Below are 22,819 nucleotides of genomic sequence, written 5' to 3'. Positions count from 1 at the left end.
AGTAAATTCCAAAAGATTGAAATTCTACCAACCAACTTTTCAGACCACAAAGGTATAAAACTAGAAATAAATTCTACAAAGAAAACAAAAAGGCTCACAAACACATGGAGGCTTAACAACATGCTTCTAAATGATCAATGGATCAATGAACAAATTAAAATAGAGATCAAGGAATATATAGAAACAAATGACAACAACAACACAAAGCCCCAACTTCTGTGGCACGCAGCGAAAGCAGTCTTAAGAGGAAAGTATATAGCGATCCATGCACACTTGAAGTAGGAAGAACAATCCCAAATTAATAGTCTAACATCACAATTATTGAAACTGGAAAAAGAAGAACAAATGAGGCCTAAAGTCAGCAGAAGGAGGGACATAATAAAGATCAGAGAAGAAATAAACAAAATTGAGAAGAATAAAACAATAGCAAAAATCAATGAAACCAACAGCTGGTTCTTTGAAAAAATAAACAAAATAGATAAGCCTCTAGCCAAACTTATTAAGAGAAAAATAGAACCAACACAAATCAACAGAATCAGAAATGAGAACGGAAAAATCACAACAGACTCCACAGAAATACAAAGAATTATTAAAGACTACTATGAAAACCTATATGCCAACAAGCTGGAAAACCTAGAAGAAATGGACAACTTTCTAGAAAAATACAACCTTCCAAGACAGACCAAGGAAGAAACACAAAAGTTAAACAAACCAATTACGAGCAAAGAAATCGAAATGGTAATCAAAAAACTACCCAAGAACAAAACACCCAGGCCAGATGGATTTACCTCGGAATTTTATCAGACATACAGAGAAGACATAATACCTATTCTCCTTAAAGTTTTCCAAAAAATAGAAGAGGAGGGAATACTCCCAAACTCATTCTATGAAGCCAACATCACCCTAATACCAAAACCAGGCAAAGACCCCACCAAAAAAGAAAACTACAGACCAATATCCCTGATGAACGTAGACGCAAAAATACTCAACAAAATTTTAGCAAACCGAATTCAAAAATACATCAAAACCATCGTACACCATGACCAAGTGGGATTCATCCCAGGGATGCAAGGATGGTACAACATTCAAAAATCCATCAACATCATCCACCACATCAACAAAAAGAAGGACAAAAACCACACGATCATCTCCATAGATGCTAAAAAAGCATTTGACAAAATTCAACATCCATTCATGATAAAAACTCTGAGCAAAATGGGTATAGAGGGCAAGTACCTCAACATAATAAAGGCCATATATGATCAACCCACAGCCAACATTATACTGAACAGCGAGAAACTGAAAGCTTTTCTTCTGAGATCGGGAACTAGACAGGGATGCCCACTCTCCCCACTGTTATTTAACATAGTACTGGAGGTCCTAGCCATGGCAATCAGACAAAACAAAGAAATACAAGGAATCCAGACTGGTAAAGAAGAAGTTAAACTGTCACTATTTGCAGATGACATGATATTGTACATAAAAAACCCTAAAGACTCCACCCCAAAACTACTAGAACTGATATCAGAATACAGCAAAGTTGCAGGATACAAAATTAACACACAGCAATCTGTGGCTTTCCTATACACTAACAATGAACTAATAGAAAGAGAAATCAGGAAAACAACTCCATTCACAATTGCATCAAAAAGAATAAAATACCTAGGAATAAACCTAACCAAAGAAGTGAAAGACCTGTACCCTGAAAACCACAAGTTACTCTTAAGAGAAATTAAAGAGGACACTAACAAATGGAAACTTATCCCATGCTCGTGGCTAGGAAGAATTAATATCGTCAAAATAGCCATCCTGCCCAAAGCAATATACAGATTTGATGTAATCCCTATCAAATTACCAGCAACATTCTTCAAGGAACTGGAACAAATAGTTCAAAAATTCATATGGAAACACCAATGACCCCGAATAGCCAAATCAATCCTGAGAAAGAAGAATAAAGTAGGGGGGATCTCACTCCCCAACATCAAGCTCTACTACAAAGCCATAGTAATCAAGACAATTTGGTACTGGCACAAGAACAGAGCCACAGACCAGTGGAACAGATTAGAGAATCCAGACATTAACCCAAACATATATGGTCAATTAATATTTGAAAAGGAGCCATGGACATACAATGGCAAAATGACAGTCTCTTCAACAGATGGTGCTGGCAAAACTGGACAGCTACATGTAGGAGAATGAAACTGGACCATTGTCTAACCCCATACACAAAAGTAAATTCAAAATGGATCAAAGACCTGAATGTAAGTCATGAAACCATTAAACTCTTGGAAGAAAACATAGGCAAAAACCTCTTAGACATAAACATGAGTGACCTCTTCTTGAACATATCTCCCCGGACAAGGAAAACAACAGCAAAAATGAACAAGTGGGACTATATTAAGCTGAAAAGCTTCTGTACAGCAAAAGACACCATCAATAGAACAAAAAGGAACCCTACAGTATGGGAGAATATATTTGTAAATGACAGATCCAATAAAGGCTTGACATCCAAAATATATAAAGAGCTCACCCACCTCAACAAACAACAAACAAATAATCCAATTAAAAAATGGGCAGAGGAACTGAACAGACAGTTCTCCAAAAAAGAAATTCAGATGGCCAACAGACACATGAAAAGATGCTCCACATCGCTAATTATAAGAGAAATGCAAATTAAAACCACAATGAGGTATCAACTCACACCAGTAAGGATGGCTACCATCCAAAAGACAAACAACAACAAATGTTGGCAAGGTTGTGGAGAAAGGGGAACCCTCCTACACTGCTGGTGGGAATGTAAGTTAGTTCAACCATTGTGGAAAGCAGTATGAAGGTTCCTCAAAATGCTCAAAACAGACTTACCATTTGACACAGGAATTCCACTCCTAGGAATTTACCCTAAGAATGCAGCACTCCAGTTTGAAAAAGACAGATGCACCCCTATGTTTATCACAGCACTATTTACAATAGCCACGAATTGGAAGCAACCTAAGTGTCCATCAGTAGGTGAATGGATAAAGAAGATGTGGTACATATACACAATGGAATATTATTCAGTCATAAGAAGAAAACAAATCCTACCATTTGCAACAAGATGGATGGATCTAGAGGGTATTATGGTCAGTGAAATAAGCCAAGTGGAGAAAGAGAAATTCCAAATGATTTCACTCATCTGTGGAGTATAAGAACAACGGAAAAACTGAAGGACCAAAACAGCAGCAGAATCACAGAACCCAAGAATGGACTAACAGGTACCAAAGGGAAAGGGACTGGGGAGGATGGGTGGGTAAGGAGGGATAAGGGGAGGGGGAGAAGAAAGGGGGTATTATGATTAGCATGCATAATGGGGGGTTCGGAGAAAGGGGAGGGCTGTACAACACAGAGAAGACAAGTAGTGATTATATAACATTTTGCTATGCTGATGGACAGCGACTGTAAGGGGTTTGTGGGGGGGACATGGTATAGGGGAGAGCCTAGTAAACATAATGTTCTTCATGTAATTGTAGATTAATGATAACAAAAAAAAAAAAAGAAAGAAAGAAAAGGGAGATTTCTCGCTGATAGGATAAAACTAACTGCAAATCACCAATTAATGCATGCTTTAAATATCCTTAATTTTGATCATTTGAAAGGGTGTCAGATGATCAGCTATGGAAGTACATTTTTCTGATAATATTCCTTTCTCTTAAAAAAAAAAAAAGCATTTCTTGTGTGGTGATCTCCAGTAAGTTCTTCACAATGGTATAAAGGGCATATCAAAGTGTGGGCAAAGGGTTTGTTTGTGCTTATACAGAGGATCAAAGCCTAATTTGTCTACCCAGAAAACGAATTAAGATACAATATGAAGAAGAACTTCCAACATCAACATTCTCTGGAAGAGTCATTCCAGAAGATGATCATCAAAAAACTTCAACAAAGATCCTGGGGCTGTTGCAGTTGTAGCTGCAGTCATCCCACCGGTTCCTGGACTTGCCATTGGAATGAAGAAGGAGATATCTAAGCTGGCCTGTGCATACAGTAAAACAACAAATCTGACTGGATCTATACTGTCGGAACTCAACCAAGAATTAGGAGAAGTGCAAGTTGCAGCGCTCCAAAATCTTGCGACTACAGACTATCTACTGTTAAAAGAACATATGGGATGTGAACAATTCCCAGGAATGTGTTGTTTTAATTTGTCTGATTTTTCTCAAAATATTCAAATTCAGTTAGACAATATCCATCATATCATTGATAAGTTTTCACAAATGCCTAGGGTGCCTCACTGGTTTTCTTGGTTTCACTGGATATGGCTGGCAATTGTAGGTCTGCTTTGGTTATGTAGCTGTATTCCTATTATGTTAATGTGTGCATGCAATTTAATTAGTAATTTAAAACCTATACACACTTATGTTACACTACAAGAAGATATGTCAAAGAAATAATCAATATTCCCATGTTTTCTTCCATCTGCTACTTCTATAGCTTCTCTTCTTCCTTCATAATTACAACCCCCAAGTAGAATTCGTGCCTCATATCGAAATTACCGAGTATCATAATTCTTCCAAGTGGTAAAGATACCTCAAGACAAATGCTGGCCATAGAAGCCACAGGGCATAAATCTGCAAAAAAGTAAAAAGCTAACCTTTTCAAACAATATTGCTTCTCTCTCACTTGCCAACTTTACATTTCCCTGTATGGCCCCGGAAGATGACTGGTTAGCCAGAGACGGGTAAGATTCCTCAAGGGAGGAACAACCTAAGACAGGCACAGTCGCAGGGGGGCCATGAGGTGAGAAATTGGGGATCAACAGAGGTGAGGCTTAGAACCTCACCCCCCCTGTTTGGAGAGAAATCTTCTGCATCCATGGATGATTTGTTGCCCTTGTCTAGCTTGGATTAATACTTAGTCTATAGGCACACACCTGATCATCTACACTTGCCCTCTTACAGCACTAAACTATGTTTTCTACCTTTATATTGCATCTACCTACCACTTCAGCATTTTATTAAAAATAATAATATTTATTATTATTATTATAAGGGAGAAATATGGGATTCACATATAAATCAAGTATAAAAATCAAACAAATAATCATAATTGACCTGATTGTTTATAGTTCATGATGCGTGATCAAAACCAAAAGTTTCTGTGATGACTGCCCTTGCACTGTTCACCATGTAAGAACTTATTCACTATGTAAGAACTTGTTCACCATGTAAGAACTTGTTTGTTATGCTTCAGAAGATTGGAGACTCTTGAGAATTAGGCATGGGGTTGATTAATGATTGTGCATTGAGTCCCCTATACAGAATTTTATTGTTGTTAACAACCATATGATCAATAAATATGAGAGATGCCCTCTCAAAAAAAAAAAAAAACACAGCAGAATTTAGCAAAATTGATCAGTCAGTAAATACTGATGATTGAGGAACCTTGCTTTTAACCAAATTGCCAGGGAAAACTGAACCCGTGTACCTGCTTTAAACCCCAATGTTTTTGATCAATACATGTGCTAACAAGAGTTTGATAGATGTCATAATATACTTACATGCCTTTTTACATAGGTTTATTACACAAATAATTAAGGATTAGACTCAATGAGAAATCCAGTGTACTAGCTTCCTATGACTGCTGTAAAAAAAATTACCACAAATTCAGTAGTTTAAAACAATAGAGTATTATCCTCTCACAGTCCTGGAGACCAGAAATTTGAAGTCAGCTATACTCCCCACTTCTACCTTCTGGTAGCCTCCAGCAGGGCTGGACGTGAGGCCCCATCATTCCAATCTCAGCCACTCTGTTTTCACTGCCTCCTCTGAGGAACTTCAGTTCTGCTCTTTAGGCCTTTCAACTGATTGGCTCAGCCTCCCCTCAGGTAATCCAGGATAATTTACTCAACACAAGATCTTAACTTAATCATATCTGTAAAGACCCTTCATTCCAATAAGATAACATTTACAGGTTTCAGGTGTTAGGGTTGGATATCTTTGGAAGGGGGGGCATTTTTTAACCTACTCTACTTAGTATTCATAAAACTAAAATTTCTTGAACATGACCTAGTATATCTTATTGGAATGGTATTTGTCCTCATTTAAAAATATCTAATTTTTCCCAATTACCCAAAGTATAGGCCTCCTATTTAAATACCTTCATTATCATTTAGATGAGCTCTGTTGAAAAATATCTTAGGATCGCCTCCCCCAGCCAAGATGGTTCTTCCGGCTCTATTTCCTGTTTCTTGCTCTGTCTTCCTGTGCTTCTTACCCATGCAGTAAGATTATCCCATCTATCCCATCCCCTCCATGCATCCCAAGCAGCCTGAACTAGTGACAGCTTTTCTGCAACTATCATGATTTCTTTTACTTCTATGTTTTGGAACATGCTACAGGTTCATGCCTTGCTAAGCCAAACAATTAGTCAGCTCTTGTTTTTCTTCCAAAATTTGGCTAAGAGAATAGCTTTTTTAAAAATGTATTCCTATATACACTCAAATACATGAACTGTATAGTATGTGAATTATATTTCAGTAATGCTATTAAAAAGAAAAAGAAGAATGCATCACTCTAGCGATGTCCCATACTCCTTTGGTGTCATACCATCTTCTACAGGACTCCTTGTGCCTCTGTAACAGTTATACTATGCTATGATCTGCTGATTCATCTGACTGCTTGAGGGCAGGACCACAAAAAATTAATCTTCACAGTCTCCTCAACTAGCATAATGTCTGGCACAAGGAAAACACCCAGTAAATGCTTGCTGAATGGGTTGCTGAAAGATTATAATCTTCAAACACAGTACTACCTGGTTGAAACCAATTATAATAATCCAGCAAGTGTTAGAACTGAGTTTACAGTCACCTGGATTGATGTTAAATGGATATAACTTGCCACTTAGGAAGTAAATTACCTTCGGGATGAATTCGTATTAGGATTGACCAATACTAGCCTTAAAATTCAAAGCATAGGCATATGAACGTAACTGTACTTTAAAGCAATGTAATATCACAATGAAATGCAGTCTTTGTCCTCAATTTGAATTCCAGGATTCAGTGTTAATACTTACCAACCTGCCTACAGGGATGAATCATCAGTTGGCTGCTACAAGATGTGTTTAATTAGCTTTAAAGCATTTTTCTAAGAACTTCTGTCTTTCCAACTTAAGTTCCATTTTCTTGGCTGCCACATTATAGAACAAATAATGTGAGCATGTCCTTTTTAGTGGGGCCAAATCACTCATTATAAATACTTAAGACCAGCATCCACATGCAGTGGAAAAGTCTTCATTTATTTGTGTCACCAAGTATGAAACCTTTCCTTTTCTTCCTGTTCTCCAAGCTCTTCCACAAATGGCAAGCATCAGTCTTCACAGGATGTTATTTCTAACAACCAAGTTTTCATTAATTGTCAGAATAACAGAATAGTGTGTCATGCTGTATGTTCTTACGCGGGAGAGAATAAAGACCCCAAAATTATACCCAAATAACATGGGCCAATTTTAGATGCTTAATCTATCATTTGCTTTCCTAAGAGAGTATGTCTGCTGGCATAGGAAACCTGGCTTCCTCTTAGGAGAAAAGACAGGAGTGGTAGAAAGGAACAAGGGGCCCTTTCTGGCCTTCCCTGACATGGAGGGATGGAGCAGGCAGGGCTGAAGCGTCTGGCCCAGTAACTCCTAGTTTTCTGCCTGATTGGTACAGAGGACACGTTATGTTCCAAACAACCTCCACTACCCCACTGCCGTTCTTGCCTCGGCACCTTGCTTATCTGTTTTTTGGAACTTTGTAGTTAGTTTTTGCTCTCTTCTTTAACTGTCTATCTCCTCAGCCAGGCTGCAAGCAGCCATGGAGCCGTCTGTATGTGTCCCCCCCCACCCCCCGCAAACCCAATTCTGGGAATGCAGTGAATGCTGGGAGGGTGGCAGAAAATAAAAGAAAAGGTTGCAATCTGCAGGGCCAAGCTGCCCAGAATGAAATGAATGCCAATGCAAAAGCTCTAGATGAGTAAATCCTGCATAAAGTGGGAGCAGGCAGGGCAGGGAAAACACAAATGAACACCTGCTTCTTGGTGACAGGAAGGCACAGACAGCTTTGGGAGAGAAAACACTCCCTCAAGACCTCCTTTCCTACTTACTCTATTCGATTGTATCAGCAGCACAATAGTATTATTTTCAAAGCAAATACACCCACTCACACTGTATTACAGTTTACGTAGACTAGCTGGCCAGCCTGCCCGTTATAACATTGTGTCTCTGGAAAAACGAGGGTCAAATTCCAAGTAACTGACTCAAACATTTAGAACACAATTAATTCAAATTACAACCTGCTTTCCTGTCCACTGTCCCTTATTTCTCTTTTCTCTTTCCCTTTAGCTTCTCTCCCTCTCACCTGTCTTCCCCTCCTCCCCGTTCCCCGTTCCACGCATGCATGCACACACACACACTTTATATGTTTTTCAGAAAGAGGAACGTAAACAGATAAACACATCCAGTCTCATATCCAGCTACCAAGTCCTCAAATTCTTTAATAACAAAAATTATGGGTCAGATATACTGAGTTCACACTTTTCCTACTGAATTCTCCCCATTCCAAATAATACCCTATGTGAGGCCATATTCCTCCATGCCTGGCCTCCCAAAATAGCCAGCTATTTGGTCCAATTCCAGTCTCTTCTCCTTTTGATCCATTCTGCATACACCAGGAGCGCATAACCGCCTCTAAAGCACTACTTTGGATCATGATATTATTTTTTCACAAAACTTCCATGGCAAGTGAATAAAGTTTGCTTCCCCAATTCACAGCCAAGGATCTCCATGTATGACCCTAACCACCTTCCTTCCTTTACTAACTTCCTTCCTAACTAACTTTACTTCTTACCACTCAACCTTTCACTGCAGCCTTAGAACCTCATTAAAGCTATTTCATTATTTCTTGGGCACAGGCTTCACCATCTCACCTGGGTGTCTTCACTCCTATTAGCTTTTCCTTTGGTCTTCCTTTCATTGCCAGCCATACTTCACGACCAAAGCCAGCCCCAAATCCTTGGTAAAAACTTCTCAATTACCTCACCATACAAGATCTTCCTATACTCCCTCAGCACGTAAGAAGACCCCAGGCAAGTTCCAAAATACAGATAAGCAAGGTGCCGAAAAGTAGTGTTTTCACTATTTTTTTTTCATGTTTCCTATGTAAGCCTCACAAGACCCCTATGAAATAGGCTTTCCAAGTATGTACACTTTTCAGATGAGGAGAAAGGTTTTCACAGATGTGAAGTGCTTTATCCAAGCTCATGTAGCAGGAATGTGGCAGAGACTACCTTCAAACCCTAGCTTGCTGACTCCATGTTAAATCCATATTTGGCATTTACTATAAACTGCCCCAGGTTGGCAATTATTTGCATCGTTTTTTGCTCTCTTCCAAACTACATTATAAACTCTTTGAAAGTAGTAGCTATGTAGAGAACTTCCTCAGTGCATGATAATACACAAAATGGGAATTCATTAATATTTGATTGTGAGAGAACCAAGCGAGATTTAACCAAAGAGACTCCATCTTGGGGGAAGTTAAACTTACTTGACCAAAGAGACTCCATCTTAAAGAAGTTAAACTCTTACCCCATGACTGTACCAAGAGCCAATTACTAAGAAAAACCACAAACGTCCCGCTTCAGCCAATCAGACTCGGGCAAGAAAGAACCCTAAAAGCGTTACACAAACAGAGAAAGAAAACAACCATGTCAACCCCCTAACTACCCAATCAGCTTGAAACAAGTTAGGCCTAGTTAAAGGTCAACCAATCCCAGTTCTGCCTGGGAGGAACCCCCTAATTGCCCCTCTTGAATGCATAAAAATCCTGTTGTAACATTCACAGGGGCTCCCGAACCAAGTCCCACTGCGTCGGGCCAGCTGGGTGCCCAAGCTCGAGCTTGTACTGCTTTGATAAAGGCTCTTTGTTTTTGCTTGCTGAGTCCTCCAGTGGTTCTTGGGACTCACCGTGATTCGGGCATAACAATTTATTCTAAAAGTAGTTCAATCTCTCCACCCCATTTAAAAAGCCCTGGGGATTCCTCTCTCTCCCTCTTACCTCCCATATTTAGATTCTGAGCACTCAACTGAACATTTTGTGCTAAACTGCAATATATCTTGGCTATTATTTAATTTCCAAAACAAATTATAAATTATCTTAAGACAGGAAACTTTGACAAATAAAATAAGATCTGCTGGTATTTAAATGTTGGCCAATGTTGGCCACGCTCTGTAGGAACAAAAGGTAGGGAAAACTGTATTTCCAAAACTCATCTAAAGTCGAGTCATCTGGAACACTTGATTAAAACACAAAATTCAGACTCAGTACTTTTTCTATCATGCTTCTTTCCCTGTTTTTTATTGAACACATGATCACACAGAGCATACTCGGGCGAGAAAGAACCCTAAGAGCGTTACACAGAGAAAGAGAACTAACCATGGCAACCCTCTATCAACCCGATCAGCTTGAAACAAGTTTCACTGCATTGTGGCAAACTGACATTGACTAAAGGTTCAGCAACAGACTCTACTGCTTGTGTAGCCACTGCTTTGTGTGGGCATGAGTATTTGTGATTGTGATTCATACTGTACAAAAATTTCCTGCTAGCAAAATTCTCCCTGGTATGCAAAGAGGATTAAATATTTCAGTATTTTATAGTGTTCTACAGAGAGCTTCTACAATATCCAAATCTGGAAGGGAGGTGACTGGACAAGAACAGGGCATCTGGGAGGAGAATTTAAATAGTCAAAGAATTCATGACAGGAAAAGAATTTCACCTTTAGAAACGAATTGAGAAAGTACTCACAGGCTCTCCCCTTGATCCGTCCTGCCCTGGGGCGCCTGGAGGTCCTGCTTCTCCCTTTCAATGATAAAAAGAAATAGAGAATTCCATTTTCAGGCATGCTTATAAAATAAAAATAACTGTTATAACTTAAAATAGCAAAGCCACTAGATACAAAAAGAAAAATTTTAAACTATTTCTAGATTATTAATATTAACTTCTCTTGACAGCAAATAACATTCTTAAATTCATCAAGTGACTATATAAATATCAAATCTATAAATGACAGTAGATAAGTTGTTATTAAATAACCGTGGTACTGTATACTCACTCTTAAGAGAACAGGATATCATTCTTATCTTCAAACTAATGTGACCAAGGTTTATATCAATCTTTTTCATATTTATTTGTATTTTCATTTTTACTTTAAAATTGATCATCCTTTTCACCTAATTTGACTTTGCCTCCCAAGAATTGCATTTTAAACCCAAAATAAAGCTTTCATTAAGAATGGAGTTATGTATGGATTATTACTAGAAATTATTTGGCACCTTAATTTAGTATCTCCCTTTTTAAAATAAATATCTAAAATGCATATTTTTTGCTAGCTGCCAAAATTATAATAGGTTTCAGTTATATAGCTTTAAATTAGTGTGCTCAGATTATTTCAGCATCTTACTTTACATTCACCTTTTAGCACCCTAACAGTTTTTCCCAGATGAATCAATTGCTAGTATATACAAAAGTATCTGACACTATACTTACTAACAGTAAGTATTACCTTAGATTAATCCTAAAAGGTATCATATCCACACAGATTAAACCAAATAAAGGGCAGTGGAGGAGAGCCTCTGAAATACACACACACACACCCTCAAACATTTAGGCTTTTTGAAACCTAAGAGTCATTAAGAGCCATGAATTTGTTTCTGTCATAACAAGGCAAGTTCTCTGCAAACAATTATGCCACACTTGTTTCATACCAGAGAGAACATTTTATCCTACTTGAGAGCAACAGAGAAAGTAAAACAAAAGCATTTTTTCTTGTAAATACCTCAAACGCCTGAGTTACATAGGTTTGAGGGGGATTCTCAGAATACATGTTCTGAAGCATATGCCACCGCTCATTTCCACAGTTTCATATTCTAATGAATTTCTCGAAATTATAGACAGTGAACCACAGAGGGAAGAACCAGTAACACCTGGAGAACATAATCAGCACTCACAGGAAAAATTCAACCATACCACATTATATAAACACTGATTCCCCTACTTTTATGAATTCTGGCATTTCATTAGCACAGTGAAATGCCAAGTATTTCATGTTTCAGTTCTATTTACAAACACTAGCTGACAGCTGATGATAGAGGAAACAAAGAATAATGTTTTCCTGTAAATTAACCAAACTGGGGGAAGGGGAGGTCCTGTTGACCCAATGGTTCTACAGAAAAGCTTATGAAAATAATATAGACAAACAAAATGTATTTTGGATTTACTTGGTTCAAAGGCTGGAAAATTTATAGAGAAAAGAGCTATGTTAGGTCCTAATACAAGAGGGAAATAATGCAATGGTGAAACCTGAACCCAACACTTGTATCAATAGTCAGGGAGATTCATTGTTCTCAAGTATGATCCCCACACCACCCAGGTCAGCTTCACTTCATGCAGGAACTTTTTCAAAGTGCTAAACTTCAGGGGCTACTGGAGACCTTCCAGAACAGAAGCTCTGGAAGGTGGAGCCCAAGGATATGTTTGAACAAATCTCTGGCTGATTCTGATGATTTGAGGATTATGGCATAGTTGCAAGTCAGTCATTAGACCGCTTAATTTCCCCCGTCTCTGGGGCCTGTCATGTGTGACTCGTTAAACAAATCTGCAGTTCAGATCTGTATACAAAGCGGGATAGGGCAGTTGTCAAAGAGTAGAAATAACTAACTTGTATTACATGACTACTTTGATTAGAAAATTTCTCTCCTTTTACTTCTCTGACCTTGACCCAATCTGACTCTATTTAGCAAGAGATTTTTTTAAAAAGCAACTGACTACGAGCAAGGTTTACCAATGGTGAAGTCCCACAATTATCTGAGGATTATTTTATTCTTCCTACTTCTTGTTAGGATACATAATCAGAATGATACAGAATTATTTGAACAAAATATCATCTATCATTTATAATCTACAGCAGTGATTCTCAAAACATGAGCTGCACCAGAATCCCCTGGAGGGTTTGTTAGACAGTAGATTATGGACTTTACCCCACTTTCCAATTCAACAGGTCTGGGGTGGATTCTGTGAGCTTGCATTTCTAACAAGTTCCCAGGAGGTCTTTGGGTTACTGATAGTTCTTGTTAGTGATCACAAGATGATGGCCAACAATCTTTACCTAGGAGTGTTTTCTTTATCCTTTTAATAACATTTCCTTGGGAGATGCAAGGTAATTTCTACTTGGCTATTTTCCATAAAAAAATCAAATGCAGTACACAGTTGACCTGTGAAGTTCAGTATTGTAACAAGAACTTCATCACTTGACTGCCATCACTTGACCTGGCTGGCAGAAAAAGGCATAGAGCAAATCTCTACCTCTAACTTGTCATTTTGCTACTTTATTATTAACTCCTACCATGGTATAAAATAATTGTGAAAATATACTGAACATTATTCCTCAACCCCATTTCTACAGCTAATGTCAAAGGCAATTTATTCCACAACAAACCAGTTATTTTTAACAAGAAAATTGAACCAAAAGCAGACAGTGAAGCTTGCACTGCATGTGTATTTCCTTCCATGCTGTGGTCTTTGGTACTTACCCATAAAAATAAAAGGATGCAGAGTAGTTTAGTTTGTGGCCATAGCAACCCTCCAAATCAGGTGTGTGACCATTAAAATATAACTAAATTTTGAGGATGATCCTTACTTTGTTATTAAACACTTTATTTTAACTTTGATCTCACTGCCTGGTTTATTCTAGTTTGTAAACAAATCTCTAGCATGCCAGAGTGTATTTTGAAGATGTAAGACTGGGGAAGCTTCTCCTGGCTGACCAAATAAACAGACAAGGAGCTTGGAAGCCATCATGTATAGAAGGGATCACACGAACTAGGCCTGGAATTCTAGCCCTGTCATGTAACTGATGGCACTTTGGGGTAAAGTCTTTAATCTCCCTTAATCTGATCTCAATGCCTAAATGACATTAATACTCCCAACTTCATAGTTTTGTTTTTTTTCTTTTTAGGGAAATAAAATAAGAGCCTTTGTGAAAGTGCCTTACACATTTCTCAGCACAGACTGGAAGATCCATAAATATCGGTGGCTCTACTGCCACCAAAAAGTTAGGATTTAAACAATCCTTTACTTTTATGATTTGTTTTAAGCTGCATTAGTTTCAAATGGTACATTATTTTTACATTTGTATTGCTATCTTTTGGCATTATAATTTAGGGAAAATGAGTAATTAAAAAAATGTCAGTCTTTATTTTAACCTAGTTAAACTCTCATAAAAACAGTAGAGTCAATGGTGAAGGGGGGAACCTAGTAAACATAATGTTCTTCATGTAATTGTAGATTAATGATACCAAAATTAAAAAATTTTAAAAAAAACAGTAGAGTCAATAGTTTCATCATCATTTTCTACATTTCAGTAAGGTTATTTGAATATTTGAAGATAACTTGACTGTTCAACAGTTCAGTGTAATAAATTCTCACTGTTTATTAATTTATGGCTATTACATGATCTTGAACAAGTTATTAATCTCACCATTCCTTAGTTTCCTTATCTATAAAAGAGTGAATGTTTTTTTACTTGTAACTAATAATGATATATGAGATTAACGAGAATGCATATAAAGTGCAGGGAAAATAGGAATTGTAGTAAGTATCCAATAAATTACGTTTTCTGTTATAATCTGTCTTTGTGTTCACATATTTTCCTATCCAGTTTAAATACCATGTTTCAGAATTTCAACTGCTAACTAAAATTCTTACCCCTTTTCCTCACTGTTTATCTATTGCATTTGCTTATGGGTAAATAATGCTGAAAACATCCTCAGACCCATGCTTGGGCTTCTAAATATGGCTGTGGGAGGAAAAAAACCAATACCATGGACATCTACTCTTGGATGTACCACAGGAATCTTAAATGAACACATCATACTTCTCATTTCTCCATCTCCCCAGAAGAAGACATAAGCCCTTCCCAATAAAAAACTTAATCAATTAAAGAAACATCTAACTTCACCATATATAACAAAGGAGACACTCCAGAACTAAGAAGCCCAGTAATCCACTCAAACTTGTATATCCCTGCCTATTATTGTGGGCCTAAGTATATATATAAGACATTTCAAACTGAAACAGAATTTGGAGAAAGCATCCAAACAAAATTCCTAAAAACAAAAACAGAAAATGGGAATCAAAACATTTCAGTAAATTTCCCTCGTACAAAAATAAACATGAAGAAAAATGCTGTAAACTGGATTAACATTATACAAGCATTTTCAGATGTAAAAAAATGAAATTTGAAATAAGAAGTAAATTAATTCAGGAAATAACTTGAAAACATTAAATAATCTCAGTATGACTAAATTATTAGAAACTAAGGAAGAATAGATTTAACTTAAAACTTAAAAAGGCATTAAATGGAAAACTAAGCATGGACAATAAAAATGAAATTCTAAAAAAGATGAAAAGGATCAGAAATTGAAAAAGGTAAAAGACAGTTCAAGAAGTGTCAACATATCCATAATTGGAGTCCTTAGCTGAATCTGACAGAACTTCTATTTAAAACTATAATCAAAGAGAATATTCCAGAATTAAAATAAGTCCTGAATCTACTTATTGAAAGGATTACAGGATAACTGAAATTATTAATTCTGAGACATAAGTTATGCTATTAGACTTGCAACATAAAGGCTTTTTATAACCCTCTGGGCCTCCATACAAAAATACAAAGTCACTTACACTTGAAACACAATTAGGTTGGCATCAGCAATATACATGACAGCAGTGGAGCAACATATCAAATAAATTTTTTTTAAAAGGCAGTGAAAAGCAGTGAGACAGGGTTTAGAGTGACAATGAGAGTAACAAGACAGTAACAGCTGAGTTGTCATTCAAGTAACAAGAACATAAGAGAACATGTTAAAATACAATAATTCAGAGAATATTGTATTCACAAGCCCTTCCTAAGGAATATACTAGAGGAGGAGATTTATCAAACCCAAATGACCACTATGGAATACTGGTGAAGGGGCTGGTGATGAACACTGAATACATTTAATTGCAGATTTGAAACAAAGGTAGGGAAAGAGTGGAAAATGTTCCATAAATATCATAAGACCTGACAAAGTAGAAGAGCTATGATTAAACAAGAAGAAAAGGAGAAAGGGAAAAATAATAAATTCATTAACTGTCACAAAGATGGTAGGAAACTATTTAAAGTTAACAAAGCATAGATGCCGAAGTAAGGCAAAGGGGAATTAAAGGAATTCTAAAATGTATTTTTATAGATTACCAAAGGTATTACTATAAAGATCATTAATAGTTAACTGAACTATATGGTAAATACAAAAGTTACAAGAATACATCTTAAGAATTCTCATCACAAGGGAAAAAAATGTGTACCTATATGAGATGATGGATGCTAAACCAAACTTACTGTAGTAATCATTTCATAATACATGCAAGTCATTATGCTGTATACCTTAAACTTACACAGTGCCATATGTTAATTACCTCAATAAAACTGGAAGAAAAAAGGACAACTGAAAAATATATAAATCTTCCTAAATCAAAAGAAAATAAAATCAAAAAAGGAAAACAACAGACCACATTAAGAAACACAGTAAACACTGCATACGCACATGGTAAGTATAATAAAGTTATAACATTAACATTATGACAGAGGTAAAATCAAACCTATTAGCCAATGAATAAAAACAGACTCAGTCTCTAAAAAGAAACAAATTTCAGATTGTTTTAAACACCAGACCAATTCTATGCTTGATACAAGAGAAACAAAACAAAAAGATTCAAAAAACTACAAGCCAAACAACAGACAGATGGGCAAAAGTATAGCAAACAAATAAAAAAAATCAGGAAGGAGAAACATAATCCTCAAATAAGACAAGGCAGAATTCAAGCTAAAAATACTTAAAGGAGACAAAAAAATGACATTTTATAATGCTAAAGCCACAATTCAAAATGAAGAAGATTTAATGTTATGAATATCTATGCAGAAAATAAGATACAAATCACCTTCATAAAACAGAATATAGAAAGAAAAATAGATGGCCATGAAGTAAGAGCACACAAACACATCACTCTCTTCAAGACGATGTGTTACACAAATGAAAATTAAGATAATCTACAGAAGATACTCAATAAGTTGATCTTAAGACTGTACATTGAATTTTTCACTCTCAAAATAGAGATTTACCTTCTCATATGTACAGGAAACATTCCTAAAAATTGAACATATAATAAGTCAAAGAAAAAAATTCAATAAATCTTATAAGGAAGAAATAATACAGCTAATATTATCTGGTACAGTGCAGTAAAATCAGAAATTGACAACAGAATCAAAATTAAAGGTTTTCCAACCTAAAAAGACTGTTAAACTCTTAAGCTCCTCTAGGAAAAAGAGAAATAAAACCAAAATTGCAGAATTAAAAATATATATATTAATCAAAATATTGTACATTAAAATCAAGGGAATACAATTGAAGCAATAATGATAAAAATATTTAAAATTTAATACTAAAAGCAAAAAAGTAATAAAATGAACATAAATTAATTCAATTCCTAACTGTAAAAGCTAGAAAAAAAAGATGAAGGAAGTACTATAGATAAAAGTAAAAAACAAAAACAAAAATAGACAAAAATCGATGAATAATGAAATTGCGATGTTGGATATTTGAGAAGGGGAAAAAAACCCAGCAACAACATAATAGAGAAACCAAAAGATCATATAACCAAACATAACACACACACACACACACACACACACACACACACACACACACACACACACACACACACAAACAGTAGAAAGTAAAAGCATAAATGTTCAAAGAAATGACAGAGAATAATGACTGAAACAGAAAACTTTCAAAATCATGAGATGAATTTGTACAATTCTATGCAAGTCAGTTGAAAGATCTAGATGGTATGTCTAATTTCCTAAGAAAATAAAGTTTACTATTATTGACCCTATGAGAGAAAGAATGCTTAAGTTGACCAATTCCCATGTAAGAAATAAGAAAAAGTCATGAAGGAACTACACAACAACCAAAGCACAAAGCCCAAATCACAAAGGAGAAGATGAGGAAAACTTCTGTGGTGCTTGATTTCAATAACAAATCACTATTACTTATTTCATATAATCATTAACAGTAATACATCATTATTACAAAACAGATACTATCAGGAATGAAAGCTTAGAAATTATAAACCCTACATAAAGAAGGCAAGAATAATGCAATGTTATAAAGAAAATATGCCAACAAATTTTAAAATTAAATGGCCAAATTCCTTAAAAGGTCCAAATTACAAATTATTGAGAAGAAATAGAAACTCTAAATAGCCCAATACTTAGTAAAGGAATTTAATTAATAACTAAAAGCTTCCTTATATCCACAAAGCTTGAGTCCAGATGGTTTCACTGATGAATTCTACCAAATAAGAAGAAAATTATACCAATTCTACACAAACCTTTCAGAAAATAAGAACTAATGTTACCTTGATACTAAAACTACACAAAAATGTCACAAGAAAACCACTGACCAATATCTCTCAAGAACATAGATACAAAAGTCCTTAAAAACATATTTCCAAATTGAATCCAGTAATGTATAAAAAGTAATATAAGAATGCCAATTGGGGTTTATCCCAATAATGTGAAGTTAATGTAAGATACCAAAACTATTAATGCCAAAACTATTATAGGGAAATAAGGAAAGAAAACAATATACTCAACTTAGTAAATGAGGAAGTTTTTGACAGTTCAACATCTAATCATAATTTTTAAAAAAAGAAAAACTCTCAAAAGATTAGGAAATAGAAGGAATCTCCTCAAGTTGATGAAGGTTTCTATGTAAAACCAACAACTAACAGTGGTGAAATACTGAGGCTCTTTACCTTCAGATCAGAAACAATGCAAGAATGTGTGCTCTCACTACTTCAATAGAATACTCAATATTCTATTCAACAGAATATTGGAGAGCCTAGTCAGTGCAATAAATTATTAAGTAAAATTCATAGAAATTAATACAGCAGGAGAAAATAGTCTTTACTTGCAAACAATATGATCAACTGTGCAGAAAAACAAAAGGAATTTGCAAAGGAAGTTGCAGGAACCAAGAATTGGTTTTAGCAATATTACAGGCTATATGATCAATATATCAAAACTAATTGTATTTTCACATGCTAACAACAAAAAATAATAATTAAAAATAAATCTACTCACAAGATTATTAAAAAATAAAATGCCTGGATATGAGTTTAACAAAAGATATATAAGATGTGTACACTGAAAATTATAAAACATTGCTAAGGTAAAGAAAACCTACATAAGAGGAATGATATATACCATATTCATGGATTGGAAAACTCAATACTGTTACAACCACAACTCTCCCCAAATAAACGTAATGATATATATAAATATACTCTCCCCTCTAAGAGTTGAAGCTTAACCCCACCTACCCATTTTCAGTAGGGGATAGACTTGGTAATTCACTTTGGAAGAGAATGTGGAAAGAAAAAAGAAGTAATTTCCAAAAGAGAAATCTGACAAATACTACCATAAATAGGTAATCAAGGTTAATATAACCAATGATTAGTCATATGGACGGCATATACTTTCTGGTATGATGAAAAGGGCACTTTTCGTCTGTCATCCTTCCCTCACTCCCAAAAAAAACAAAAACAAAAAACAAAAGCATAAGACTAGTCTAATCATAAGGAAATCGTAACACAAACCCGAATTGGGTATCATTCTACAAATTACCAATGCTCTTTCAAAATCGCCAGTCATGAAAAACACAAAAAGACTGACAAATTATCACATATTAGAGAAGACTAAGAAGGCAGGATAAACAAATGCAGTATCGTATATCCTGGATTGGATCCTGGAATAGAAAAGGGAAATTAATGATAAAACTTATGTAATACAAATAAAGTAGGCAGTCCATGTTATAGCAATGGGCAATATTGATTTCCAGTTGTGACAAATGTATCATAGTAATATAAGATGTTAACATCAGGAAAAACTGGGTAAAACACATAAAGAAACTACTTCATCTGCAACTTTTCTGTAAATCTAAAATTATTCCAAACTAAAAAGTCTATTCAACAAACCTCAGAAGGCTTTTTTTTTGTAAAACATTTTCAAGCTGAAATGGAATTCATATAAATTACCTTCATTACAATTTCAAAAAAGAAAAACAAATTTAGATACTTATATTGCCTGATTTCAAGACTTATTTTAAAGCTATGGTAACCAAGGTAGTGTGTTGTTAATGAAAGGAAAGTGGTATAGATTTTTAGAAAAGAATCAAGAGTCCAAAAATAATTTTACACATATATTTATCAGTTGACATCTGGCAAAAATATTCATGTAACTCAATGGGAAATGATAGTTTTTTCAATAAATGATGCTCAAATAACTGGGTCTACAAATAAAAAGTGAACCTTGACTTTTACCTCACACCATATATAGAAATTAAAATCATCAAAATGTATCATAGACCTACATTTGTAAGTGAAGATGACAAAATTTTAGAAAATATAATGTTCTAAATACATGCTTAGGAAAATTGAAATTTTTTTCTTTTAGGAAAAAAGATAGGAGAAAATTTGGGGGCTCTAAATTAGGTAAAGCTTTGAAAATAGGACACAAAGGCATGAACCACAAACAATTTTAAGAAATTGATTTCATCCAGATTAAAAAAACTTTCCCACCAAAGACAACATAAGGAAACAAAAAGGGAATCCAAAGATTATAATAAAATATTTGCAAAAATATATCTGATAAAGGACTTACATCCAGAATATATAAACAACTCTTATAATGAATTAGTGAGAAGACCAACAACCCCAAAATTTTTTTAAATGTTCAAGTGTTTCACACTTGTGAAGGCCCTTCACAAAAGAAGAAATACGAATGGCCAATAAGCCCATAAAGAGATGTCAACATTGTCAGTCATCAGGGAAATGAAACTAGAACCACAAAAAAATCCATTACACATCAACTAAAATAGCTGTGGTATTTTATGGTAGTTGTACATTCAATGGGTTTTGATAATGTGTAATTGGTTTTAGCAATATTGAACATACAAATTGTTTCCTATATTTGGTAAAATATAGGAAAAACTGTGGTAAAACTGGAATTCTCAGAAATTGTTTATGGAAAGAAAGAAAAATGCAGCCACTTTTGAAAATAGTTTACTAAGTTTCTTAAGAAGTTAAATATATACTCACCATACAACCTATCAGTTCTACTCAGTATCAACCCAAGAGAAATGAAAATATGCCCAATACATTTTATAACATGTGTTTAAGAAAACCCATATCAACACTATTGCTAAATATAGGAAACAATTTGTATGTACACCAACATGTTTTATCACATGTGTTTAAGATCCATACCAACATAAATGCCAAATATAGGAAACAATTTGTATGTTCATTAAATGATGAATGAAAAAAACCATCATATATCCATTATGTCTAAATATTGTATGATTATATTTAATTGAAATTATAATAGTAAAACTATAGTGACAGAAAGCATAGTCCCCACCATCTAATGAAAGAATTCTTTTGAATGAATCAATTTCCCTCCCTCCCTTCCACCCTCTCTGTCTAAATATAATACATATACACACACATATTTATATATTTGACATATATATTAAAAATAATATATACATATACATACATATCCTATTTGTTTTGTTTCTCTGCAGAACCCTAATACACAACCAATGCAATACAGATATTATTGTATTCATGTAAAAATTATTGTTTATTTAGGATATTGTTTGGACAATTGGACAAATCTGCATATAGGCTCATATTAGAAAATATTATTGTATTGATATTAAATCTCTTGGGTGTAATATGGAATTTAAAGAATTTTTAGAGATAAGGCTTAAGTGTTTAGGAGTATGGTTTCTATGATTCCCAGTGGTCTGACAAAAAAATTATAGAAATAAATATTCATAAATTTATGTGGTTCAATTTTCGGTAGAATTGAAAAATTTCAAAACAAAAAGCTGAGTGGAAGGAAGAAAATAGATTTTTAAGAGGTCAGAATAAAAGTAAGGTTGATCATGATTCAAAGATTCTAAAAAGGAAATGCAAATTGTGGGATACTATTCAGTACTAAAAGGAAATGAGCTGTCAAGCCATTAAAAGACACAGAGGAATCTTAAATGCACATTACTAAGTGAAAAAAGCTAATCTGAAAAGGCTACATACTATATGATTCCAATTAAACGACATTTTGGAAAAGAAAAAACTATGGAGATAGTGAAATGATCAGTGGTTGCTAGAAGTTACAGGGAGGGAAGGAAGAATAAGAGCACAGAGGAGAGAATTTTTAAGGCAGTGAAACAATTCTGTATGATACTATAATGAATCCAATATGACACTATAATGGATACATCCCAATACACATTATCAAAACCCATTGAATGTACAACTCCAAGCGTGAACCCTAAGGCAGACTATGGACTTTGGGTGATAATGATATATCAATATAGTTCTCTCAGTTACAACAAATTTACCACTTTGGTGTGGGAAGTTGATTCTAGGGGAAGCTATATATTGGGACAAAAAAGGGGTATATGGAAACACTCTGTACTTTCTGTTTAGGTTTGCTGTGAACCTAAAACTGCTCTACAAAATAAAGCTTTTTTTAAATAGGCTTTTTTTTTTATTGCAAATGATTCTAGTAAAAAAAAAATCACAAATAGATAAGAAAGAATGAACCTAATTATTTTAGATCCACCCTAGCTGAAAAATGGGAGACACAA

At 34.9% G+C, this 22,819-nt stretch overlaps 1 protein-coding gene across 4 annotated transcripts in view; it reads right to left on the bottom strand.

The window, feature by feature from the left end:
- COL21A1 (collagen type XXI alpha 1 chain) overlaps positions 1 to 22,819 on the bottom strand; it is a 178,048-nt gene that overhangs the window by 44,378 nt on the left and 110,851 nt on the right. For 3 of the 4 annotated variants that reach the window (XM_057494381.1, XM_057494380.1, XM_057494382.1), the window contains one exon: positions 10,809 to 10,862. In XM_057494381.1, the coding sequence (XP_057350364.1) occupies positions 10,809 to 10,862 (54 nt within the window). Of the gene's footprint in view, positions 1 to 10,808; positions 10,863 to 22,819 lie in introns of those variants that run through there. The other variant, XM_057494383.1, reaches the window with a different exon arrangement.

The sequence above is a fragment of the Manis pentadactyla genome, chromosome 16, assembly GCF_030020395.1.
Source record: "Manis pentadactyla isolate mManPen7 chromosome 16, mManPen7.hap1, whole genome shotgun sequence".
Taxonomy (NCBI): Eukaryota; Metazoa; Chordata; class Mammalia; order Pholidota; family Manidae; genus Manis; species Manis pentadactyla.
This window is presented reverse-complemented; position numbering and strand designations above follow the sequence as displayed.